General features: G+C 41.9%; 1 protein-coding gene across 2 annotated transcripts in view; it reads right to left on the minus strand.

Moving 5' to 3' along the window:
• Shisa9 (shisa family member 9) overlaps positions 1-22,109 on the minus strand; it is a 299,449-nt gene that overhangs the window by 14,557 nt on the left and 262,783 nt on the right. Inside the window, exons 3-4 of one of the 2 annotated variants that reach the window (XM_028778374.1) lie at positions 11,481-11,636; positions 3,248-3,295 (exon numbers count right to left, since the gene is read on the minus strand). In XM_028778374.1, coding sequence (XP_028634207.1) covers positions 3,248-3,295; positions 11,481-11,636 — 204 coding nt within the window. The remainder of the gene's footprint in view (positions 1-3,247; positions 3,296-11,480; positions 11,637-22,109) is intronic. The other variant, XM_028778375.1, reaches the window with a different exon arrangement.

Here is a 22,109-nt window from a genome sequence, read left to right on the forward strand (position 1 = left end):
CTTTTTGTGATCTTTCTACAAATGCAGTTGGAATTCCCAGGGTTCAGCGTGAGTTGTCCAACATCAGTGACTACTTCCGGTGATGTCCATGTGTTGAGGTTTAGTCTGTTATTATATATTGTAATGCTAAATTCTGTACCAGAAGGTCTAGGCCTATGAGTGAATTCTCACATTTACCAGCTTTTGTTGTGCAAACCTTGTTTCTTAATTTAAGACTATTGGTTAAATAAAAATGGCCACAGACAATTACTGGAGGGATTAGGAACAGGCAGGACTTTTAGTTACCTGGTTGAGCAGTGTGGAAAGAGGGGGGAAAAGCAGAGAAAGAAGAGGAAAGAGAAGAAAATGGACCATGAGCACATGGCCAGGAGAAACAGCAGGTATTTGGCATACACACTGAGAACGCAGCCAGCCCAGCAGTTAAAAAAATAGATTAGGGGTTACCCCTAGTAATTGTCAAAGCCAGATAAAATAATCATGGTCCGAGTCTCATTTATTTTTAAGCTAGTCAGGGAGAAAGCATGCATATATAGGGACTTTGTCATCATGTGTCTATAGGGACTTTGTCATCATATACCTATAAGGACTTTGTCATCACAGTTACACTTTCTTATCCAAGCTCTCTGGGAAGGACCCATCCCCTACCTTCTCCACCATATTCTCCCTGTATTCTAAAGTTGGGCTCCCAACAGCTTCTAAACAACTGGCTGTTAAGATGTCAACTGCTCTGCCTTAAAATTAAACAAAAAGATCTGATGTCAAAGGTGTTTGGGAAATGATGAGTTAAAGTTTAACAGCTTTTCATTGGCATAAAATAAAATTCTCCAGGGTCTCAGGCTTTTTCTCACTTGATAATAATAGGAAAATAGCGCCAGTAATCACCTGCAGACATTCACCACTTTCTATTTACTGGGGCCATGACATGTGTTTAAAGCATTATTCCATTTCTGCAGCCATCTAGAAAGTATCTGCTGTGATTATCTCCATTTTGCAGGTCAGAAATTCAGAGTTTAGAGTTTATAATCATCCTACTTGAATGTGCCTGATCAAGTCTCATTTCAGAAACTAAGCAGGGTCAGGTCTGGTTAGTACCTGGATGGAAGAAAATACAGACTGAGGAGTTGAATATCTGGCTCAAGGCACCAAGAGTAGCAAGTTAAGGGATGAACTGGGACTCAGGTGTGTCTGAGTCTAAACCCAATACACTCAGCTCTTGTCTTCCTTATAAGAAGGTGGCCTGACTGTGTAAACCTCCAGCCTTATTTCATCCTCCCTCTATAAGCTGAATGAATGACATTTGAGAAAGACCAGTGATCTCAAAGGAATTTGGCCTTGGCCTTCTTTTTCTCTTCCCTATAAGAGACAAAATAAATAAAGGTGCACTTAGCAGAACAGATTGGGAAGGGGCTCTGGTTTGAGTAAGAAACAGCTTTCCAGCCTTTGCTTTTGACATGGCCTGAAATACTGTCTAAAGCCATCAGACCACAGCAGGCTGACAAAGGCAAGGATGCAGATTGCTTCCCCAGGACTGTCACAGAACACTAATAACTTTGTTTTCACAGGGAGTCGGGGTGGGGTATGTCTCTCAAATTAGTTAGATATGTCATGTTCCAAATTGTTTGCGTTTCTAAAAATGGGATTTGACATGTGAACAATTATTATCTAATACAAGACCCAAAAATCTGTCTCTCTCAAGTCAACAACCTGGTAGTCAGAGGATTCTTACTAAGCACAAAGCTCTTTTCAGTGTGGGACTATTGCGTCCACATCTTCCAACACAAATTGTTTCTGAGCTCTGGAGCCTTTGTCCAATTTCTTCTTCATCTCTTTCTTAAGCCTTGGGAAGATTCGCCGTGTACTCATTCAAGGGTATTAGTCACCCAGCAAGATGTTCCTCTGGCAGTGTTGTGAAGTACCCGAATCAGCAGAGCAGCACCCCAGAATTTATCCACAATTCATCTCCTGGAGTTCCATCCAAGACATAGTCAATCAGGAGCTCCTGAGCAACTGAGTGATCACATGCCTCTCATGCAAAAATCCATCTGCCTACTGGTCCTTATCCCCATCACAGATACTTGCTCATATCTCCTGCAGTTTCCCCATTATCCTTCCACTCTGTCCTCTTGTCTCTATCCAGTTGAACACCATCTGCCTTCAAGAACATCCTAGTTGATGTCCCCAGCTCCAATCCAACTTTCTGTTGTCTAGTTCCTGGTGAGCAGTCACAATGATCTTCGAAGAAGGCAAAAGTGATACCCAGGTACCTTGTCTAGAATTCGCATTATCTGTCTCCTACTCTTATTCTGTTTAAGGTTTTGAAAGAGCTCTATCTCCACCTCCTTGAGTCAGATGCTCCATTCCTACTGTGGGATCCAGCAACGTAGAAGGAATAAAAAACAAGGAGAGCAATGCCCATGGTTGTCTCTGAAAACAGCTTTTTCCATCCTCCACCCCTATGGGAAACAACTTGTCCATTAGCACCAGAGGGACATACTCTCAAATTGCAGTTCTACCTTTAGTGACTGAGTTCCTTTAGGTGAGTGCAACTCTCCCTCACTTGGACATCCAAAACCTAGTTCATAGTGTGTATCTTCAGCAAAGTGTTTGGAGAATTAAGCAGCACAATAAGTGTGAAGGACTGGTGCCCCGGCAATAGTAGGAAATTAATATTAATATTAATTATATATAATAACTTGACCTAGTCACTTAACTAGCTCATTAAAATACTCAACTCAAAAATTTTCTTAGTCCCACTAAACACTCTACTAGGAAAGTTGAAATAAAAAAAAGTTCTGTTCCCTAAGGTCTAATTCCCCAGACCTACAGTTGACAACATGGCTGTGCTTGTAAGAACCAAGTACATCCCATGCAGCACTAGTGACACTTCCAGAATTAGTTTGTCTTGTGATTTGTTCCGGCCACTCTTTGGGGAATTTGCCTTTCCTAGAACATTTCTGATAGAGGCATTTCCTTAAAGCAACTAATAATGGGAGGTGAGCAAAGGGGTAACACATTGTCCAGAAACAGCCCTAAGCACAGACACCGCACCCAAGTGCATGCACATATGCACACACATACTATAAGACACACCTCAGCACTGAAGATTGCACAGACTTATACGTACCAATCAGAGCAGACACACATATGACTGGATCACATACAAACATTGGGACTCTCTGTTCCTTTGTTATATAATGTTGAGTTTGACAACAGCTGGACAAAAGAGCCAGAAAAAAGAATACAGTACCTTTTGGTGACTTAAGTGTTGCCACTGCCCAGTCACCATCAGAATTTCCTAAAGAAATAACAATTGAAAGATGCTGATCTGGTTACCAGGAAACCCATGCTTGTGGTACCCTCATGCCCAGAAACCCATGCTTGTGGTACCCTCACACCCAGAAACTTACACTTGTGGTACCCTAATACCCAGATTGTGCTTGGTGCCTCAGCTGCAGCCTCCATGGAATCTGGACTCAGGAAACCCAGAGAAGAAGGAAAGGAGCCAGTGTGGCCTTGCACTAGCTATGTACCTGTTTTGACAAGACCTACCAGGATATCAAGAGAAGTGCCCTAATCATGCCAAGGTACAGGAGTAGAGCAAGCAGCACCAAACTGAAGTTTGGCTATAAGTTTCAACTCACTACAAAAGACAAGACATATTGGCTCATAGAAAGTTGGTTTCACTGATATGTACACAAGATTACTAGAGACGGAATTTGCTTCCCATTTGCTACAGACATTCTTCTGAAAGAGGTTACATCATTGTTAAGGCAAGCTCCAACCCCAAGATTAGACCATCCTAACCTGCTCATAGTTTTAAAAGCTCTATTGGGCACAACTTGCCTTATCACAGTGCCTAACTGTGAAAGATATTGCTGAAAGCGAGTGAATTCACCCTTCTCCAAAACCACTCTTTCCTAAGTAGGGAAATCCCACCCTCCAAAGCTACAGGGATCATGCTTGTTAGCTGAGAACCCCGAATGACTAATGTATTGCTTTACAGAACAGCTATGTGACTGGAATTCGATTTATAAAAAAGGTATTACAAATCTAATTCTCTTCCAGATTTACCAGGTAGCCCCTGGGGGAATAGTCTTATGTTATTAACAGTGTCTCAAGTAACTTCTCATTAAATAAACAAATATGAGAAGAGCTCAGAATGCACCCCACTCCTTCATTACCAGTATTCTCTAAAGTTGAGTTTAAAATTTAAAGGACAACCTCTACCTATAAAAGCTTCATTCCATTGGCTGGAGACCTGACCAATCAATCAGTAAGTGCTACTGTCTCTCCTGTTCTTTCCTAGGAACCCACTTGGGCAGACTGGGTCGGAACACTTTCTACACAATTTCCAAAGACCTAATGGGCTGCCAACTGAGAGGAGATTCGGAAAACAGCCTGTAACCAGAATGATTATAGAGCACAGATCTGGCCATTTAACCATTTCCAGTTGCCTTCCCAGGCATGCCAAAGGACTTTCAAATTGCCATCTGCCCCCTGGGAATCTAAGTTCTACACCCTCATCACTCAGAGATGAATTTGGCATGACAGGGCACGAAGTTAGAGCTCAGCAGGTCCTGCCTGCAGTGCTTGGCCATGTCCTTTTCCCCTCACCTGTGGTCATCTAGATAGTCATAGGGCCCCAGATCTTCCTGTACCCATGGACAGCAGACCAATCCCCAAGTCACAGTCTCCAGAAGAGTCATCCTCCCCTGAATGAAATTTCTCAGTCTGCCTTACAGGCAGGATCCAGTCTTTGTCACCTTTGCCCTAGCTTCCATGTCAGAGTGAGCCTGACAGGGTAGTAACAAAGTCTCTTCTATGAACCCATTGACCATACGCACACTTAATAAGATGACAGACGAGTAGACTACCAAGCGAGTACTAAAGTCCTCACTATACCTGGCAGCACTAGCTGACACGAGGGGACTGACTATTTGGGGATGAAAAAAAATGCTCCTTTAAAGGGGATGAACTTTCTTAGAGAGAACAAGAGCTGTAGGATGGGAAGGGGAATGAGGGAAGGTCAGGTGTGCCGACCTACTATTACCTTTACTAGGATGTGGCTACTCAAACATAAGGAGTTTTCAGTAATTGCTCTTGTAAAATTAGGAGTTGTGTGTTTTGCTGCTTGAAAATGTATCTCAAATATACTATATTTCAAATATATTATGCCTCAGTTATGCTCAGCATCATGGGAAAGCATTTACCTTCAGAGGAGAAACAACTGACTTCTTGTTGAGCTTTGCCTCAGAGAAGGAAGTGGGAGTAAAGAATAGACCTCCCAGAGGAGGGAGCAGAGCTGGCACTGGGCCCACAGGAGGGGGTATAGGGAATGATCCTCCACAGCTTTTCTTTTACCTAGTGGTATATTTTGACTGTTAGAAGTAGTTCAGAAGAAGCATCATTTTGTGCAAACAACAGAATTTTCAAGTCAAGCAATCTTGAATGTGAACTCAGGTAAGCATGCTGAGCGTTGGCTTCTCCATCAATAATACTACAGTATTATAGACACAGTACAGTAGGTCTAGTGCCACCCCTGGACACATACTGCTTTGGAAGTCAGTGGTATTAGCCTCAGCTAATATCCAGCTTTAAAAAATTAAACTAGCTGAAATCAGTTCATAGCTGGGGTCCTCATGTTTTTCCTTGGCCTTTGGCACAATGTAACCACAGAGAGGGCGAGGACAGATTCCTGCGATGTTCTTGATGTTTTACATTTTTTATTAGAAGATGTAACATATTCCGGGAAAAGACCACCTATCAAATGGCAAAAGGGAAATATTTTTCTTAATATAAAATTAATTTTTTTGGTAAAGATGAAGCCATGCTGAGGAATTCCTTCTTTCTTAGATTGGGTGCCCGAGGTTGAACTGAGCCACATAAAGGGCCTGTGGCCAGGAACCTCACACAGTCTAGGAGTTCTACCTCAGAAACCTAGGGCCACTGGATCAGGAGGGATGGGAGATAAATGCTGACTGCAGGTGACTTCTTCAGGAATGTCTGTCATGTGCATTGGAGATTACGTAATAAGATGGAGTTTCCCCTGACCAAGACGTAGGCGCCCTCCCTCTCTGAAGCACCAGGTGATCTTTAGGGACATCTTCAGGGACACTTCTGCCCTTCTCACACTGTCCCATGAAGAGGTACATCTCTCCTTATCCTCCACCTGCCCAGCACATGGGTCAGGGTAGGGGAATGTTAACAATGTCAATCTATAAGGAGCATTTCTTAGCATCCACCTCAAGTGGAAATATCTCTGAACTGTTTAAACATATTACAGCGTCAGTGAAGAGGGCCAGGTGTGTGGTACAGGCTCTTTGGTGGATAGTGGTACTCACATCTGGGTAAGTGGCTTGGGCTGGCTTTGCTGATTCTTAGGGTTCACAGAAAAGTAATGTGTTGTTTTTTCCTTACTTGTTTGTTTTTTAACCAGCCCCTGATGTGAACTAAAAAACAGATGGTAAGAATATGGATTCTGCTCTCTCTGTCAACTGGAAATTCATACCAATCAAGGTCCTGGTGTATCTGGGAGTCTAGAAGAAAGTTACGACTAGTAACTGGAAGGGGACTGTAATGGGCCGAAGTGCTTACTACATGTGGAGAACTTTTTCCCAGGCTGGATCATTGCATCCAATCTAAGTCATTCACTGTATGTGGTTGTGATTCTGATACACAGGAGAAACTGAGGCCCAGTGAAGCCAGTAGGGTCTGAAATCACTTAGTAATGTTTGAGTCGGGACATACAACTCAGTCCTGACCAAGTTTAGTTTCACGTACATTCTTCTTCACTCTTGCTAGTCACCCCAGGTTCTGCCTTGACCTGATGATGTCTATTACATGTCAATTCACTGCCTTTACAAAGGGCACAGGTAGTTCAAAAGGCCACATACAGTGCTGGATACTAGAGAGACAATGTGGATAGGGCTGGCCAGGTTCGTGCCTCAGTGCCTCCTATAGTCAAGGGACACCAAATTCAGTACCTGGAGAATAAACAAACAAATGAATGGATGAATACTATCTCACCTCAGCATACTTTCCCCCACAGAGTCCTGTGTGGCTCAGCTCCTGACATTTCCCTCATATGTGCTAGTCTTTTGCCAACAGCTGAGCTGTGAGCCCCCTGGCAATAGACATCATTCTATAATCACATGCCTGACATGCCCATGTGGTATGTGTCAAGATCCTAAAGTCCATAAGAAGAAGTTCTCACTAAGCACAAATGAGGTAGTTTCAATGAAGAAGCAAAAATAGAATGAGAGACAAAGGCAGGAAGGGTGGTGATCAAAATCAGGAGTAAAAGGCTTATAACCCTTTCTTCAACCAGCACTGGCACCAAATGAACTGGGTGTTTAAAGTCCCACAGTTGTTCTGGTAACTAGACAAGGTGGGATGATTTCCCATGACAATTTTAAAATCGGGGTGATGTTAGTGGAGCATCCACTCTGTTTCTTTGTTTATCAGATGATGTAGAAGTCTAGGCATTTTGGAGGCTGTTCAGTGGCATACAGTTAAGTAAGGGCAGAGATCCATCTAGTCTGGAGCCTCTGATAAGCACCTGATGTCTTGGATAGTAAAACCTTCAAAGTAGATTTATTTCCTAGGATGTGTTTTGAAGTTAACAGTAGAGTCTGGTTAAGCTTCTCATATGTACTGGATTGAGAGGTTTTACACAGGGAGTCTGGCTCTGGAAGGTTGCAGAGTTTTAGATGGCAAACCACTTTTAAACAGCCTCGCTCCTGGGCGGTAATGATCCTCTAATGAAATGCATTTCCCATTCACACCAGTTTGCATTACACCTTAATAAAGAACCCTTGAAAGAACATTTATTATAGGATTTGAGTCACTGATGCAGGCTGATGTTAGAATCCTGGGAGCCATTGGGTCAGGCAGTTCCTCAGCCACAAACTCCTCCACTCAGAGAAGAACCAGGTCACCCATCATGCAGTTAAAGCCCAAGAACTCTACAGCTGTCAAAGGAGCCCGAGGAAGGGGACCCCGTTCGCCACTTACTAGATTGGGGCAAAATCCCAAGAGAGATCCTTCCACTTGCTACAAGATACAAAGATGACTCCTTAAAATCCGTCTCATCTTTGATACTTGTCAAAGGTAAGCTCATTCATTCAAGCAACAAAGATTCCAAGAGTTCCTGGTTATGTAAGAAGTGCCAAACATATTTTCATATTGCAAATTTCATTCCAAATGCTCTGCAGATATTTCTTGTCTACAGCAACCCTGAAGAAATCCTGGGAAAGATCAAGGAGCTGTGTTGGAACATTCATCTATTATTTACACTAAGAGCTACTGAGTATCTGGTCGGGGAGAGCTCTAAGTTAGAAGAAATGAGCTGCATGGGATAATATGACCAGTTCTCAAAGAAATAAAACACATCTGGGCTGATTATTCTTAATGCCAAAACAAGAATAACATATAACAACAGATGTTATTTGTTTCTGAACTGCGGGGTTCAGAAAGGGAGGTGGGGTCAGAACAATGTTTACAGGTTGCTGCAGCTGTGTGAGCAGTGGGTCTCACCCCTGCTCTCCTGGGCAACAGTAAACCTCCCTTTCCTGTAATACGGGATGCTTGGGATGCACATGTTATGCAAGAACACAGTGTGAAATCAAGAAAGTTGATAGCTATAGATCATAAGACATGGCGTTTTCTAGAATTGGGGGAGGCAAATAAATAGATTAAGAGACAAGTGTAACAGAAAGGGAAAGGTTTGCCAGGCTGAAGATTTAGAAAAGCCTATGTCTTTATTATCCATGTGACCTTGGTATATACACTTAGCTCAATCTCTTCTAATCATTCGATCCTGAAGGCCTAAGGAACTGGGGAAGAGGAGCTCTCAGATTTCTGGTACAATTACCTAATTACCTAGCCTTGTTCTGTCCCAATGTGAGGTCTCAATACACTTGTTTTATGAATATTTTTTATCAGCATCAACCTTAGATACCACACACATCAGAGCCACATCATAATGCTTGTATCTTGGTTCTGGGGTTAGGGTACTTCATAACTGAATCTGCAAAGAGTATCTATTATCTCATTTCTATTGAGGAGCTAGAAGACAAGAAGATAAACAATTGATCAGAAATGACAGTGTATCTGTGACATCCTCTACCTGGCCCACATTTCCTGGAACCAAAACTATATAAGAATAAATGAGTAAGTCTTGTAAACAGCCAGAAGGGCAGAAAGACCTCAACCAATAAATACAGTAGAATTCCACCCAAGGGAAGTTGTTCTGTGTCAAAGACTTCTGGGAGTCAATTCTTTTGTGAAGGAGAAGAATTCTCCATAGGAGAATATTTAACAATAATGCCGAAGACCTCTCAAGGGGACCCAAGCTGAGCCTGAGATAAGATAGAACCATGAAAGGAGTCAGCATGGCTGCTCACAAGACAGTGGGGCTCTGGAAAAGATGGATGGCATGAATGATGGGACTTGAAAGGCCTCTGTATGGCCATTTTATAAGCTGGAAAACTGAGGACTACTGAAGGTTAGGTAACTAGCAGTGTCAGAGCCAGGATTTGAGTTTGTATCTGTCTGGCTCTTATCAGTTCATCAAAAGATAATCTCAGAGAAGTAGCAGATGATGTGGAAAGGCAAGCTTAAAAACCTCTTCTCAAGATAAGGACAAGAAAAGAGAACTCACAGGATATAGCAAGAAGGAAACATACTTCCTTTATCTAGAGTGAACAAGGATGTGGAAAACAGGAACAGGATTTGGGAGAGGATGTTAAGAGCAAGCAGTTGAGAAGGGATCCAGTCTCCTGAATGTCAGGCTTATGGAATAGTCTAAATCAGTAGCCCTCAGCTTGGGCTTCATATTAAAGTATCTAGATTTTTAATTTTACATACATGGGTGTTTAGTCATAAATCTTGGTGCATTCCTAGTGCTTGTGGAGGTCATTCCCTGGAAATAGAGTTACAGATGGTTATGAGCCACCATGTTGGTACTGTGGATCAAATCATGGTTTTCTGGAAGAGCAGCTAGTACCCTTAAGCACTGAGCCATCTCTCCAGCCCCGTTTATTTTTTCAAATGTCCATAGATATTTGACGAACTACATCCTTAACCTGCTCAGTTAAAATTTCCAAGGTGGCCTGCGGCTTTGGTGCTATTTACCACCACTATTAGAATCACCATAGAATCACTCAAGTGATTCTGATAGTCTGCATCCATCATTGAAAACCCGAGTTTTCATAACCAGACACTAATCAGGAACTGACAACTTTGCTCTGGCTGGAGCTTCATCCAGTGGAAAGTGTCTGAGAGCAAATTGCCATACCCTAGTGGAAGAAACTGGGGAGTCATGGGAGGGAGATTGGTACTGGGTGACAGAAGCACCTGATCAGTTCTCCACTCTACTACAGCTGCTGTTGGGTCTGTAGCATCACCTCTCAATTCCTTATTCTAATCATTGAGCTACTGAGTTCTTCCATGAGTCACTAAGACAGTATGCATAAGAAGTCAAACATAGTGTTGTACACTTGGTAAGAACAAAATGTATAATAGCTCTGCAGTCTAGTGTCTAGACTACCTAGGCTAAGATTGTGCACTATCCATAAGCTTATCAGAGATGGCAGGGGATGCATAGTTGATGGGGGGTATCTTGTTAAAAGTCAAGGTATTGCTAAGACTCATACACTAGATTCCACATCTGAGGCTCTTAAGGATTATCTTGAAAAGATGGGGAGTGCTGACAGAGGTTAAACATAAGTGGAATCACACAAGTATCCAGGTCTTTCTCCCCAGGAAAGAGTCTTCACTAAATTGGTGCCCCAGGTGATCACCCTGCCCCACACAGCAAGGCAGGACTTAATTAGGTTCAAGGGAATAGCTGTGGGAGTCCTGATGATAGATAGATAGATAGATAGATAGATAGATAGATAGATAGATGATAGATAGATAAATGATAGATAAATGATAGATAGATAGATAGATAGATGATAGATAGATAGATAGATAGATAAATGATAGATAGATAGATGATAGATAGATAGATAGATAGATAAATGATAGATAGATAGATAGATAAATGATAGATAGATAGATGATAGATATAAATGATAAATGATAGGTAGATAGTAGATAGAAAAATGATAGATGATCCATATAGATGATAGATGACAGATTCATAATATATATATATGATAGATAGGCAGATAAATAAATGATAGATTCATAAACAGACACATAGAAATAGACAGGCAGATAGCCAGACACATACATACATACATGCATTATAGATTTATACCTACATAGGTATATACATAGATACATACATAAATTGGTTCATAGACATATATATATATGATAAATAGATAATAAATAAATAAAAAAATGATAGATAAGTAGAGAAAATAGGTATAATAAGGAAATAAAAATAAAAAGTAAAATGAATTTATATGGAGAAGCTGAGTAAAGGAGAGAGAAGGGAAAGAAAACAGATTCATGCAGGATCCCCTTACCTACAGCCTTTAAGGAGGCATACTTGTTGAGCTCTTTGCCTGGAGGCTGCTGTTCATATGGATTAGAAATCTGGCCCAGGTTGGGGTATGAATGTGGGTGTCCCATCTGCTGGAGCAGAGGAGAAGTGGGCACTGCGTTGTTCATCTGAGTGGTATCTGAAATGAAGAGATAGAGATAGTCATAAAAAGCAAGACCTTCCAACCACCCAACCATCATCATATACCTCCATCCTAAAACTCTCCCCACATTGTTGACATGAGTGGCAGAGCATCAGATAGAACAATAACGTGTTCCTATCAACATGCAGGTCCTTGAGTATCAGATAGAATGATAACATGTCAAGTTCCCATCATTGTGCAGGTCCTTAGGACCTTGAGCATCAGATAGAACAATAACATGTCAAGTTCCCATCATTGTGCAGGTCCTTAAGCGTCAGATAGAATGATAACATTTCAAGTTCCCGTCTTCGTGCAGGACCTTGTGGATCAGACAGAACGATAACATGTCAAGTTCCCACTATTGTGTAGGTCCTTGAGCGTCAGATAGAATGATAACATGTCAAGTTCCCATCATTGTGCAGGTCCTGGTGCATTAAAACAACTAGCATTAGAAAGCACTAGAAAAATGGCTCAGTGGTTAACATTCCATTAAGCTTTTGTAGAAAACTCAGCACCTACACCATCTGGACTCACGGTAAGACTCAGAACCCAGGCTGTGTGACCTTTGAGCTCCGCCACTTTGGCCATGATTGCATACTTCCAAACAACCAGCTGGTTCTGGACAAAGCCATGACCTGAGATAAGCTCCTTTGAATCTCAGCACCCCTATTTAGCAGCTCATAAATAACTGTAACTCCAACTCCAGGGGCATCCAACATCTCTGACCCACCTGGGAACTTGTACTCATATGTACACATCCACACAGAGACACACATGGGGACCCAGGATTAAAATTATAAGAAATATTTTAAAATAAAAGTTGTGACCTGGAAAAGTGGCTGAGTGGCATCAGTTCAAATCCCAGCCCCCGTGTCAAGAAGGCAGGCATGTATATGTCTGCCTGCACTACTAGCTCTAGACAGGCCAACACTGGGAGCTTGCCAGCCAGCCTGGCAACAAGACCAAACATCTCATTCAATGAGAGACCTTGTCTCAAAAGAATAAGGTGGAGAACACAGAGGTGACACCCATATCTGGCTTCTACATGTGTGCAAATTGATGCACACACACTCACACAAATTTAAGAACAAACAAAATGTGGGTACCAAGATGTTCCACTTCAGTAACCTTCCAAGAACTATCACTTAGAAGAGCCCTTAGAGCCTACTCCTCTGCCAAGAGGCTGACAAATGTTAGGACTGGAGGTCACCAGCAATGGCAAAGGTACTGGGAATAGAGAGGCCGAATGAGCTTCTGGTGGATGCAGCCTGCTCAGCCCACTATACCTGCAGGAATGAACTTAGCACATAGCACTGAAATTTATAGCACACATATATACGAAGCAGTCAAATGTCATGTCATGTGACCAAACCTACCAACATATGTAATTGCCAAAATGCATAGATTTTTTTTATCACAAATGCTTTTTGCACTAGTCCATTGTATTTTGTTTTTATTGTAAAGTGGAAAAAAATGAAATACTATATGGGAATTTGTTTAAAATTCTACATATGCATTATGTGCATAGGTTATACATGCATATGCTAGTAAATCATACAACTCTTAGGATAAAAAAAGGTTTTAAAGTAAATCCACACTACCTGTCTAGGGAGTTTCTAGAGACTGCATAGGAAGCGTGAGAGGCAGTACAAATGTTATAGTGTTTATCTTACAAAAGCAAATGTGCCTATCTCTGCACAGCAAGGTTTGTATAAGCTAAACAAAAGATTATAAAGCACATACTGAATATTGGCTCTGTGTGGGGACAAATTACCATGGGAAGGAAATTTCCAGAAGGTTCATCATATAAGTGCATTCTGAGATGAGATCTGAAGGAAAAATAGAATATCAGTCAGGTGTGGCCGTCAAGGAATGCACTAGAGGCATGTTATGGGCTGAGGAAAGAGCTGGGAGGTTGCCACTGGAGAAAACTGGTAGGTCCAGGTTCAAGCTCAGTGCCTGGAGAGTGGTCCCTGGTCTCTAGGCATGCATGTCTGGAAAGTACAGTATAAAGAAAACAGAACAAGATGAGACAACAGAGGCTGGCAGAGTCCAGCCAGCTAGTTCAAAGACCCCATCTTGAAAGCGGTGAAATGGGATCTGGGCTACAAAGACCGTCAATCCAGTAGGGGCAATCAGGACCTAGTCTCAGCCAGGGAATCTGTCTCGAGCTTCAGGAAGCACCTGTGTTCATCAAGATGCACACTGCACAATGCCGCAGCTACCTGGTAGACCCCATTAGTTGGCTTTCACACTTCCCAGCTTCTGCAACTCTTAGTTACACAGCAGCTAGTATACAGAGCCTGGCTCTCAGCTGATGGAGACACCGTACAGTGCTTGCTGCATTTCACACATCTCTCCTTCAACACTGGTCTGCAACCAGTGCCTCACTGACATTAAGGCCCAATGTACGGGCACTTTCTTCAAGGTGGAGTGACTATGGAGAGATCAGTGAGTGTTCCAGGGCTCCCCCTGGATTGAGACAGTTTTTCCCAATCAAAGCCAAAAGTTTGGACTTTGCAAGCCTCTGTTGCCATTGTAGGGTGGCACAATCCTGGATAGGATACAGAGAGCTATCCATGTCTATTTCAGTAACATTTTATTTTCAAAACCAGCTAACACCAAGTTTGGCTCAAGAGCTTTTGTTTGGTCACCCCTGTCTACACTTCCCCTAACATCCTTGTATGGCCACTTTATCTTCCCTTTGTGTTTCCTTGTGTGCGTGTGCATGTGCATGTGCGTGTGCGTGTGCGTGTGTGTGTGAACATGACAAGTCTCTTGCTCCCTGGCTTAATAACAAGCTGCTATAGAAACTCAAAGATGGAAACCTGGGGGAGGGGCAAGGGCGAGATTGGTTAACAGGTACAAAGATGAAGCTTTACAATGACTAGAGCTTAGTTCTTCTATAGTCCTCGTCTCATAATACGGTGACTGTTGGTATCAGGAACCAGCATGGCAGATTGTCTCTGAACCCAGGGACATCACACATAAGCAACAGAGACCTGCACACCTGTTGTCATGGCAACTGCCACATAGTCCCAGAATCCACTTTGTTCACCTACCACCTTTACGTCACAATCCAAATAAAAGCCAAACTCCTTTGACCCCTCTCTCTCAGTTCCCCTTTCTTCTCCTTCGCCACCTTTGCCCCCTTCCCCACAATAAACTCCACATAGAACTGTGTTGTCCTGCTATGGTCTTTCCAGATGCAAGCACGATTCTAACACATTGGTTCCCTGATCAGGAATTGAACCTGGGCTGCGGCGGTGAGATCTAACACAAAAGTGACTATTAACAATAATATATTGTCTAGCTACAAAACCTAAAACAAAAGATTTTTCATGCTCTCATCACAAAGATATGGTAAATGTTTGAGGTTACAAATATGTTGATCACCATAATTTAATCATTACATGTATCAGGGTTTCACATCCCTAGGAATGTACAATCAGTGTGTGTCAATTAAAAATAAAATGAAATAAAGCTTTAAAGATTGACTGAGTGGTGAATTTAAAAAAGCCCAAAGACATTGGTAAACTAATTATCTAATGACTCAATGCCAGGTCTTTTTGTCCCCCCAGGAAGAGCTATCAACCACTAGCTTGTGTAGTTAGAACTGATAGGCTCCAAGTCAGTCCTCCAGGGTGAGGCTGGTCCTGCACGCTCTGTGTCCCCATGTCCCGGACCCTCACCACTATACTCAAATCCTATTTCTAAGCTCACCAAGGAAATGCTAACCACTTCATTAAAGAGGGGAAAGCCTTGTAGAGATGTTCTTCACAGGGCATCATGGAACAGCTTTTATATTATTAAACAGAATACTTAACATTCTATTACAGAGTACTTGCTTTTAGAGTATTTCTGCTAAGTTCCGTGCTACCTCAAGGGCACTGAGTGCTTATTGAGAATAAGTAGGTATGACAGAGAGGACCCACCAAAATGAATCCTCCCAAAAGAAGAAACGAGGCTGCCCCAAGTCACGTTCCTGCTTCACATTCAGAACCACATGAACTGACTTGCTGGTAGACTTAGCCACTTTGTGCTAGCTTCCAGGCATGGGATATTCAGAAATATTAAAATTCTCACCCTCAAGGAAACCGTCAAGAACTGTTAAACAGACATCTGTGGCTGAACTTTGAAAGGTTATTTTTGTTTTCCTAGGCAAAAAGAGAGGTTAGACCTCATAGCCTCCTGTGCAGTTTAAGTCCTCCTGCACAATGTACCCGGCAAAGAAGACCGAAAATAGGTAGAGAAGAGGAAAGTCCAGGTTGCTATGTAAGGAAAACAGAACATCAGTGTGAATGAAGAATGCAAAGCAGGTGAGGTTTAGATTATAATCTGAAAATGTTGTGGCCAAGATAAGAAAAGAAATATAAATGTATGAATGTATGTGTATATCTGTGGCTACGTGTACAAATACATGTTTATCCAAATATCTATACTAAATTCATACATTTTTTTGCATAGCTATGGCCATAGAGAAATCCACCGGCACTAGCAATGTCTTTCTCTTGGAAGAGTGATTTCCCTTCTAGATACACCTCAGTTCTAAAGAAATCTCATGTACCTGCATAGGAACTATCCAACACAAGAAAATAGCCCATGTCCTTATAATTTTACAGTTCATTACAGCCTTAGAAAGACTCCAGAGCATTTGCTGTTCCATGATGCTAGCCACGCCTCGATCAACAGCCTCCATTAGCATGCAAGAAGCCACTGACATCCTGCACTTTTCTTCTAAGATAGAAAGGGGCCTCATGTATCTGACAATCATTCTCAAAGGAAGTCAAGGCATAATTATTCTAATTGGAGGCATCTAGTATTCTTACACCGAGGTAACTACCTTAGACATGCCATTATCGTGAGATATACCTTCATCACTCAATAGAAATAAAGTGGATGAAATTCGGATCACGTCAGATAAGGTAAAAAAAATTGGTCAGTTTTAAACACAAAGAGGGTGGTGCTCTGGGCTTCTGTGCAGAAAAGACAAAGGACCACTGACTCTTTTGGAAGGAGTAACAACACAAAGAGCCCCAAAACATTCCATGAGGGAGAACAGCACAGAAATACACGGGAAGCTCCAAAATGTGCTGCTTTGATGATACTCAGGAGCTGTCTTCCCAAATGCAGTCTCCTTTATTTACATGCCATCAGCACTGTCAACAAGGGCTATGTGCATGTGCATACAAGTTCATGTTGACGTGCAGGTGTAGGTGTGCATGGGAAGCCAAAAGGCAGGGTCTTCCTCTACTACTCTCTACTGTATTTGTTGAGTCAAGGTTTCTCACTGAATCTGGAGCTCATTGATTTGGCTAGACTGGATGACCAGGGATTCTCTTGTCTCCAGCTCCCCTGTACCAGGACTACCCAGTCCATCCTTCCTACTTAGAGTGTCAAGGATCAGTTTAAGGTCTTTGTGCTTGCATGGCAAGCACTTCATTGACTGATCCAGCCTCTGTTAGTTTATGTTGAAGGACAGATTTTTTTTTAAAGTTTTCTGTCATTGAATGTTTTGCCTTCATGTGTATATGTGTACCATGTATGTTCCTAGTCCTCACGGATGCCAGAATAGGTGTCAAATACCATGAAACTGGAATTATAGGCAGTTGTGAGCTGCCATGTGGGTGCTGCAAATCAACTTTGGTCCCCTGAAAGAACAACTGGTCCTAACTGAGGAGCCATCACTCCAGGCCCTAGTTTTAAATCTATTAAAATACTAACAAAATGGTACAGAAACATCCAGTATTGTCCTCAACCTAGTTTCTCTCTTAAGAACATGCTCTTGAGGGATGCTACAATCCACAAGCCAATATTGATAGGTTAACTAACAAATGCTCACACCTCATTAAGGTTCTCTTCACTCTTACCAATGCTCTTTTCTCCTTTTCCAGAATCCCATTCCAGCACGATACTACATTGAATCACATCTCCATCCCCTGCGTTGGTCATGACAGTCTCTCTGACTGTGCAATTTGACTATCTTTGTTTTTTAGGATCATGGTTTGGTGAGTACCTTGTTGAATGTCAATTAAAAGAAATACGTCTCAAGTATTTCTTGTGATTCAATTGTTTATTGGCTATTGCTCCCAACAGCCAATTTGGCTCATTGGTAGAAAAGCACAGAGGCAGACACTGTCATCATAGCACGTCAAGGATGCACACAATGATGACCTCTTGCTGGACCAGCTCAGGTGCCAGTGGTTGCTGGGTTATTCCACTAGTGAACTTCTCCACTTTTTCACCTCCCATCCTCATCTTGATCCATCATCAAGGGAGCAAGTGTGCATCATCCACACCTACAGAGAAGCAATGGATGCTGTGGCCCCTCAGTGGAGATATAGTACATAAGCCACTTGGCATTCATTTTCATTCCTTGTTCCATTGTTCCATGGATATGTGTCTTATGTTCCCCAATTAGCTGCTTTTCCATATGTCCATTTTTTTATGTCTGGAAAGTGGCACTGTTTGCTTCTTGATAATGTAATCTATCTCCAGGATCATATTATATATATCCTGTCCTGGCCCAAAGATCATCCATCTTTCTGAGGACCTGGCTCATTATACTGGAGAAAAGCTTTAGACACCAAAATTTGTATGTAAGGGAAGTGTGGCTACCTCTCATGTCCCTCAGATGATATAAAAAGGACATTTTCATGTGTGAGGACATTACCATATGCACATATCTGTAAATACCTATATATGTAGCCGCCTGTATCAGCATTAACCTGTGTATGTGTGCATTCGTATCAGCATTAACCTGTGTATGTGTGCATTCGTATCAGCATTAACCTGTGTATGTGTGCATTCGTATCAGCATTAACCTGTGTATGTGTGCATTCTGATGCCTCTAACATCACTGACCCATTGTCAAATGCATCATTCTTGCACCCCACCTGCTTACCTTGGCTCTCCACTCCAATAATAATAATAAGCTCAACTCCCATTGTTCTCCACCATGCTAGCTAATTATTGATTCATATGTTTACATATAGGGTGTGTGTGTGTGTGTGTGTGCGTGCTAACATAATTTTTAGCTTATACTCAGAAGAAAACAAACTGTATCCACTAGAATACAGTGATTGAGAAGTGTGTATTTACATTTTTATTATCATTACTCGTTATATAAAATTATGTTCTATTTTAACATTTCATGTATGTATATGATGTATTTTGCTTGCATTCGTATCCATTACCATGTCTTGTCTCTGCCTTCCCAACTCCCGCTGACCCCCTTTTATCTTCTTCCATATCATGTGTATATATTGGAACTCTAGATTTTTACATATAAGAGAAAACATAACATTTGTCTTTCTGAGTCTCCAGTTCTACCCTTTTCCCAGCACATGGCATACCCTTTAATCTTCTATGTGCCAAAATAAAACTCCACTGTGTATATGTATCCCACTTTTTAATTCATTCAACTACTGGCTATGGAGGCTACTATGTAAGGTATTGTGAGCAATGCTACAATGTGCAGACATCTCTGTGGCATGCTCACCTCGACTCCTTGGTGTTTAGACCTGGACTAGTAGAGCAGGATCAACTCTAGTTCCATTTAGTTTCTTGAGCAGCCTCCATTCTGAGTCCAAAGGGGTTACACAGTTAGCAGTCCCACCAGCAGTGAGGACAGGCTGCTTCCCCAGCATCCTCACCAGCATTTGCTGTTCTTTCCTTGATAATGATTCTGACTGGAGTGGGATGGGATCTCCATGTCATTTTGATTTACACTTTTCTGCTGGCTATGGAGACTGAACATTGGTCATACATCATTGGCCATTTACTTTTGTGAGATTATAATATAGTTACAACATTCTCTTGCCCTTTGCTCCTTCCAAATCCTCTCATGTACCATGCCATCTCTCCTTCAAATTCAGAACTCTATTTTTTCACAAATTGCTATTACATACATATATGTGTGTACATTGCTAAATAGAACATGTTCAGTCCATATAATGCTATTTGTTTTTGTGTTTGCAGCTCTGACTCTTTGGCACTGGACAGCCAATTTGTGTGTTCTTGACTTTCCCTCCCTCTCTTGACTTTCCTTGGCTCCCTATAGTCCTTCACATAGGAAGGAGGCCTCCGGGGTTTCTCATCCATATTGGCATAGCCTTGGGGTCTTTCTTGTTCAGCTCACATTTGAACAATCATATGGGTGACACTTTTATTGAGAACTGTGTAATTAATTTGATTTCTAGATCAAATTACTCTTGTTTTGGTATTTGCTTTTATTTTAGTTCATTACATGCTCTATACATTAAGGCTTGAGAGCTAGAAAGAAATCAGAAATTCCATCCTTCAGGTTTCCTCTTTACTGACCGTCTCCTGTACTGCATGGGAGCTTTTTATGGAAGCAATCCAATTTGTCACGTTTTATCATTGAGCTATTCAAATCTTTTGCACAAATCCTTTCCTGTGCCTGTATCTTGAAGTATTTCCTCTGCTTTGCTCTACCAGTTTTAAACTTTCCCATTGTGCATGAAAGCCTTTGATTCATTTTGAAATGAACTTTTGTACTGGATGAGGAACAGATATCTAAACTTCTACATGAATATATGAATATATACTTCTTGCCCCAGCCATTTGGTAAAGCCATTTTCCTAGTCTGCATCACCTTCCCTTTGTTAAGAGAGAGAGAGACAGAGAGAGAGAGAGAGACAGAGAGAGACAGAGAGACAGAGAGAGATAGAGACAGACAGAGATACACACATACACACACACACAGAGAGAGAGAGAGAGAGAGAGAGAGAGAGAGAGAGAGAGAGAGAGAACAAATTATTATTTGCTCTGGGGAACCTATGCTTGGCAGATGCTGGGTAGAGCTAGGAATTTAGGGTTTATGAGGAGGTATACAGGCAAGGGAGAAGAGGGTGATGACAATAACAATAATGGTGGAGGTGGTGAGAAAGATCAAGAAAGTGAAAACATCATCTATACATAACAAATACAGAAGGTTAGTGAGACATGCGACATTCTTTATATATGAATGCGTCCACTTTTTCTAGAAATCTCATGTATCTGTATATTCAACCCCATTTGACAGAGGATGAAATCAAGGGCCAGAGAGGTTTTGCTCCACGTTATATCCCGTGAGAGTGGTGGAGCCTTTCTGAATCCTGATTTCATCCTGACTCTAGGAATCTATGGTGTCGGGCACTTCCTTACTGTCTATCTGGAAGCTAACAGTCAAGTCTCTGACATTCAAAAGTCATTTGAAGGCCAGATAATAATCAATTTTTAACTCAAACTATTATCTTTGAAAGGCATTTTCTCCTAAATTTCTTCATTTCTATTCACTAGCATATTAAAGACACCATTGGCAAGAGTTTTGATAAAGACAGACCAGAGAAGAAAAGACTCTAAAAGCTGGGGTGCATTGCCTCCTAGAGGGTCTGAGGATAGAGACAAAGAAGACTGACACTGTCACATGACTTCTCCTCCTTGACTTCCAACCCCAGGTAAGGAGAGGAATGAGGAAGAATTGAAGGAAACAGCAGAAGGAGAGCACCAATACTGTTCCTGCTTGGGAGTCTAGCTAGAGTCCACAGAATAAAAGCGCTGAGCTCCTGTGGATAATTAATGTGAGAAACAGGGGTGTGGGACTGGAAAGATGGCTCAGCAAAATGCTAGTGGTATCAACAATGGGGGCTTGAGTTCATTGTCCCAGAACCCACACACAAGGCTAGGCATAGTCACATGCACCTTCCACCTCAGTGCTTGGAACGTGCTGAGTACAATCCCTTGTTCTTGCTGGCCAGGCAGCTGCAGAATCAGTGAGTGCTGAGAAAAAGTGAATGAGAAAGTTACTTGACATTAACTTCTGGATCCCACATGTGCACACACAGATACATACACACACACACACACACACACACACACCATCTTCAAAGAAGGAAAATAAAACAGCAGTGTAATCTGACCAATTGGCTCCCTGGTTGGTTCAGTAATTCTGAGACAGTGCATAGCCCGAGAGCTCAGGTATTACCTCAGAACTGGCCATTGAACCTGACACCCAGGAGTATGGAATGAATTTCATTCTACTTTTCTTTCTCCCCTAAGTACATAGTCCACTCAGACAAATGCTAAAAAGGCTAATAGAAGGCCCATTAACCGTGTAAAGGCCTTTCTTTATATTATTTAATAATATGCTTTAATAGGTAAGGAAATCAAAGCTCAGAGAGAGCCTTGGGGAAATCGTGCAATCGTGAAGTACCCACCTACAACCATGAGGACCTAAATTCAATCCCTGAAACCCACATTAAAGAGCCGGGTGTGATTCCCAGTGCTGGAGAATGCAAGACAGATGCAGGGGCCTGCTGGCTGGCAAATCTAATCTACTGGGCAAGTTTCAAGCCAGCAAGAGATCCTATCTCAATAAAATTATGAATAGTCACTAGGGAACACCAAACATGTACTTTGGCCTCCACATGCACAAACATGCATACAGAGAGAGAGAGAGAGAGAGAG

Source organism: Grammomys surdaster, unplaced genomic scaffold (assembly GCF_004785775.1).
Source record: "Grammomys surdaster isolate TR1022 unplaced genomic scaffold, NIH_TR_1.0 334, whole genome shotgun sequence".
Lineage (NCBI taxonomy): Eukaryota > Metazoa > Chordata > Mammalia > Rodentia > Muridae > Grammomys > Grammomys surdaster.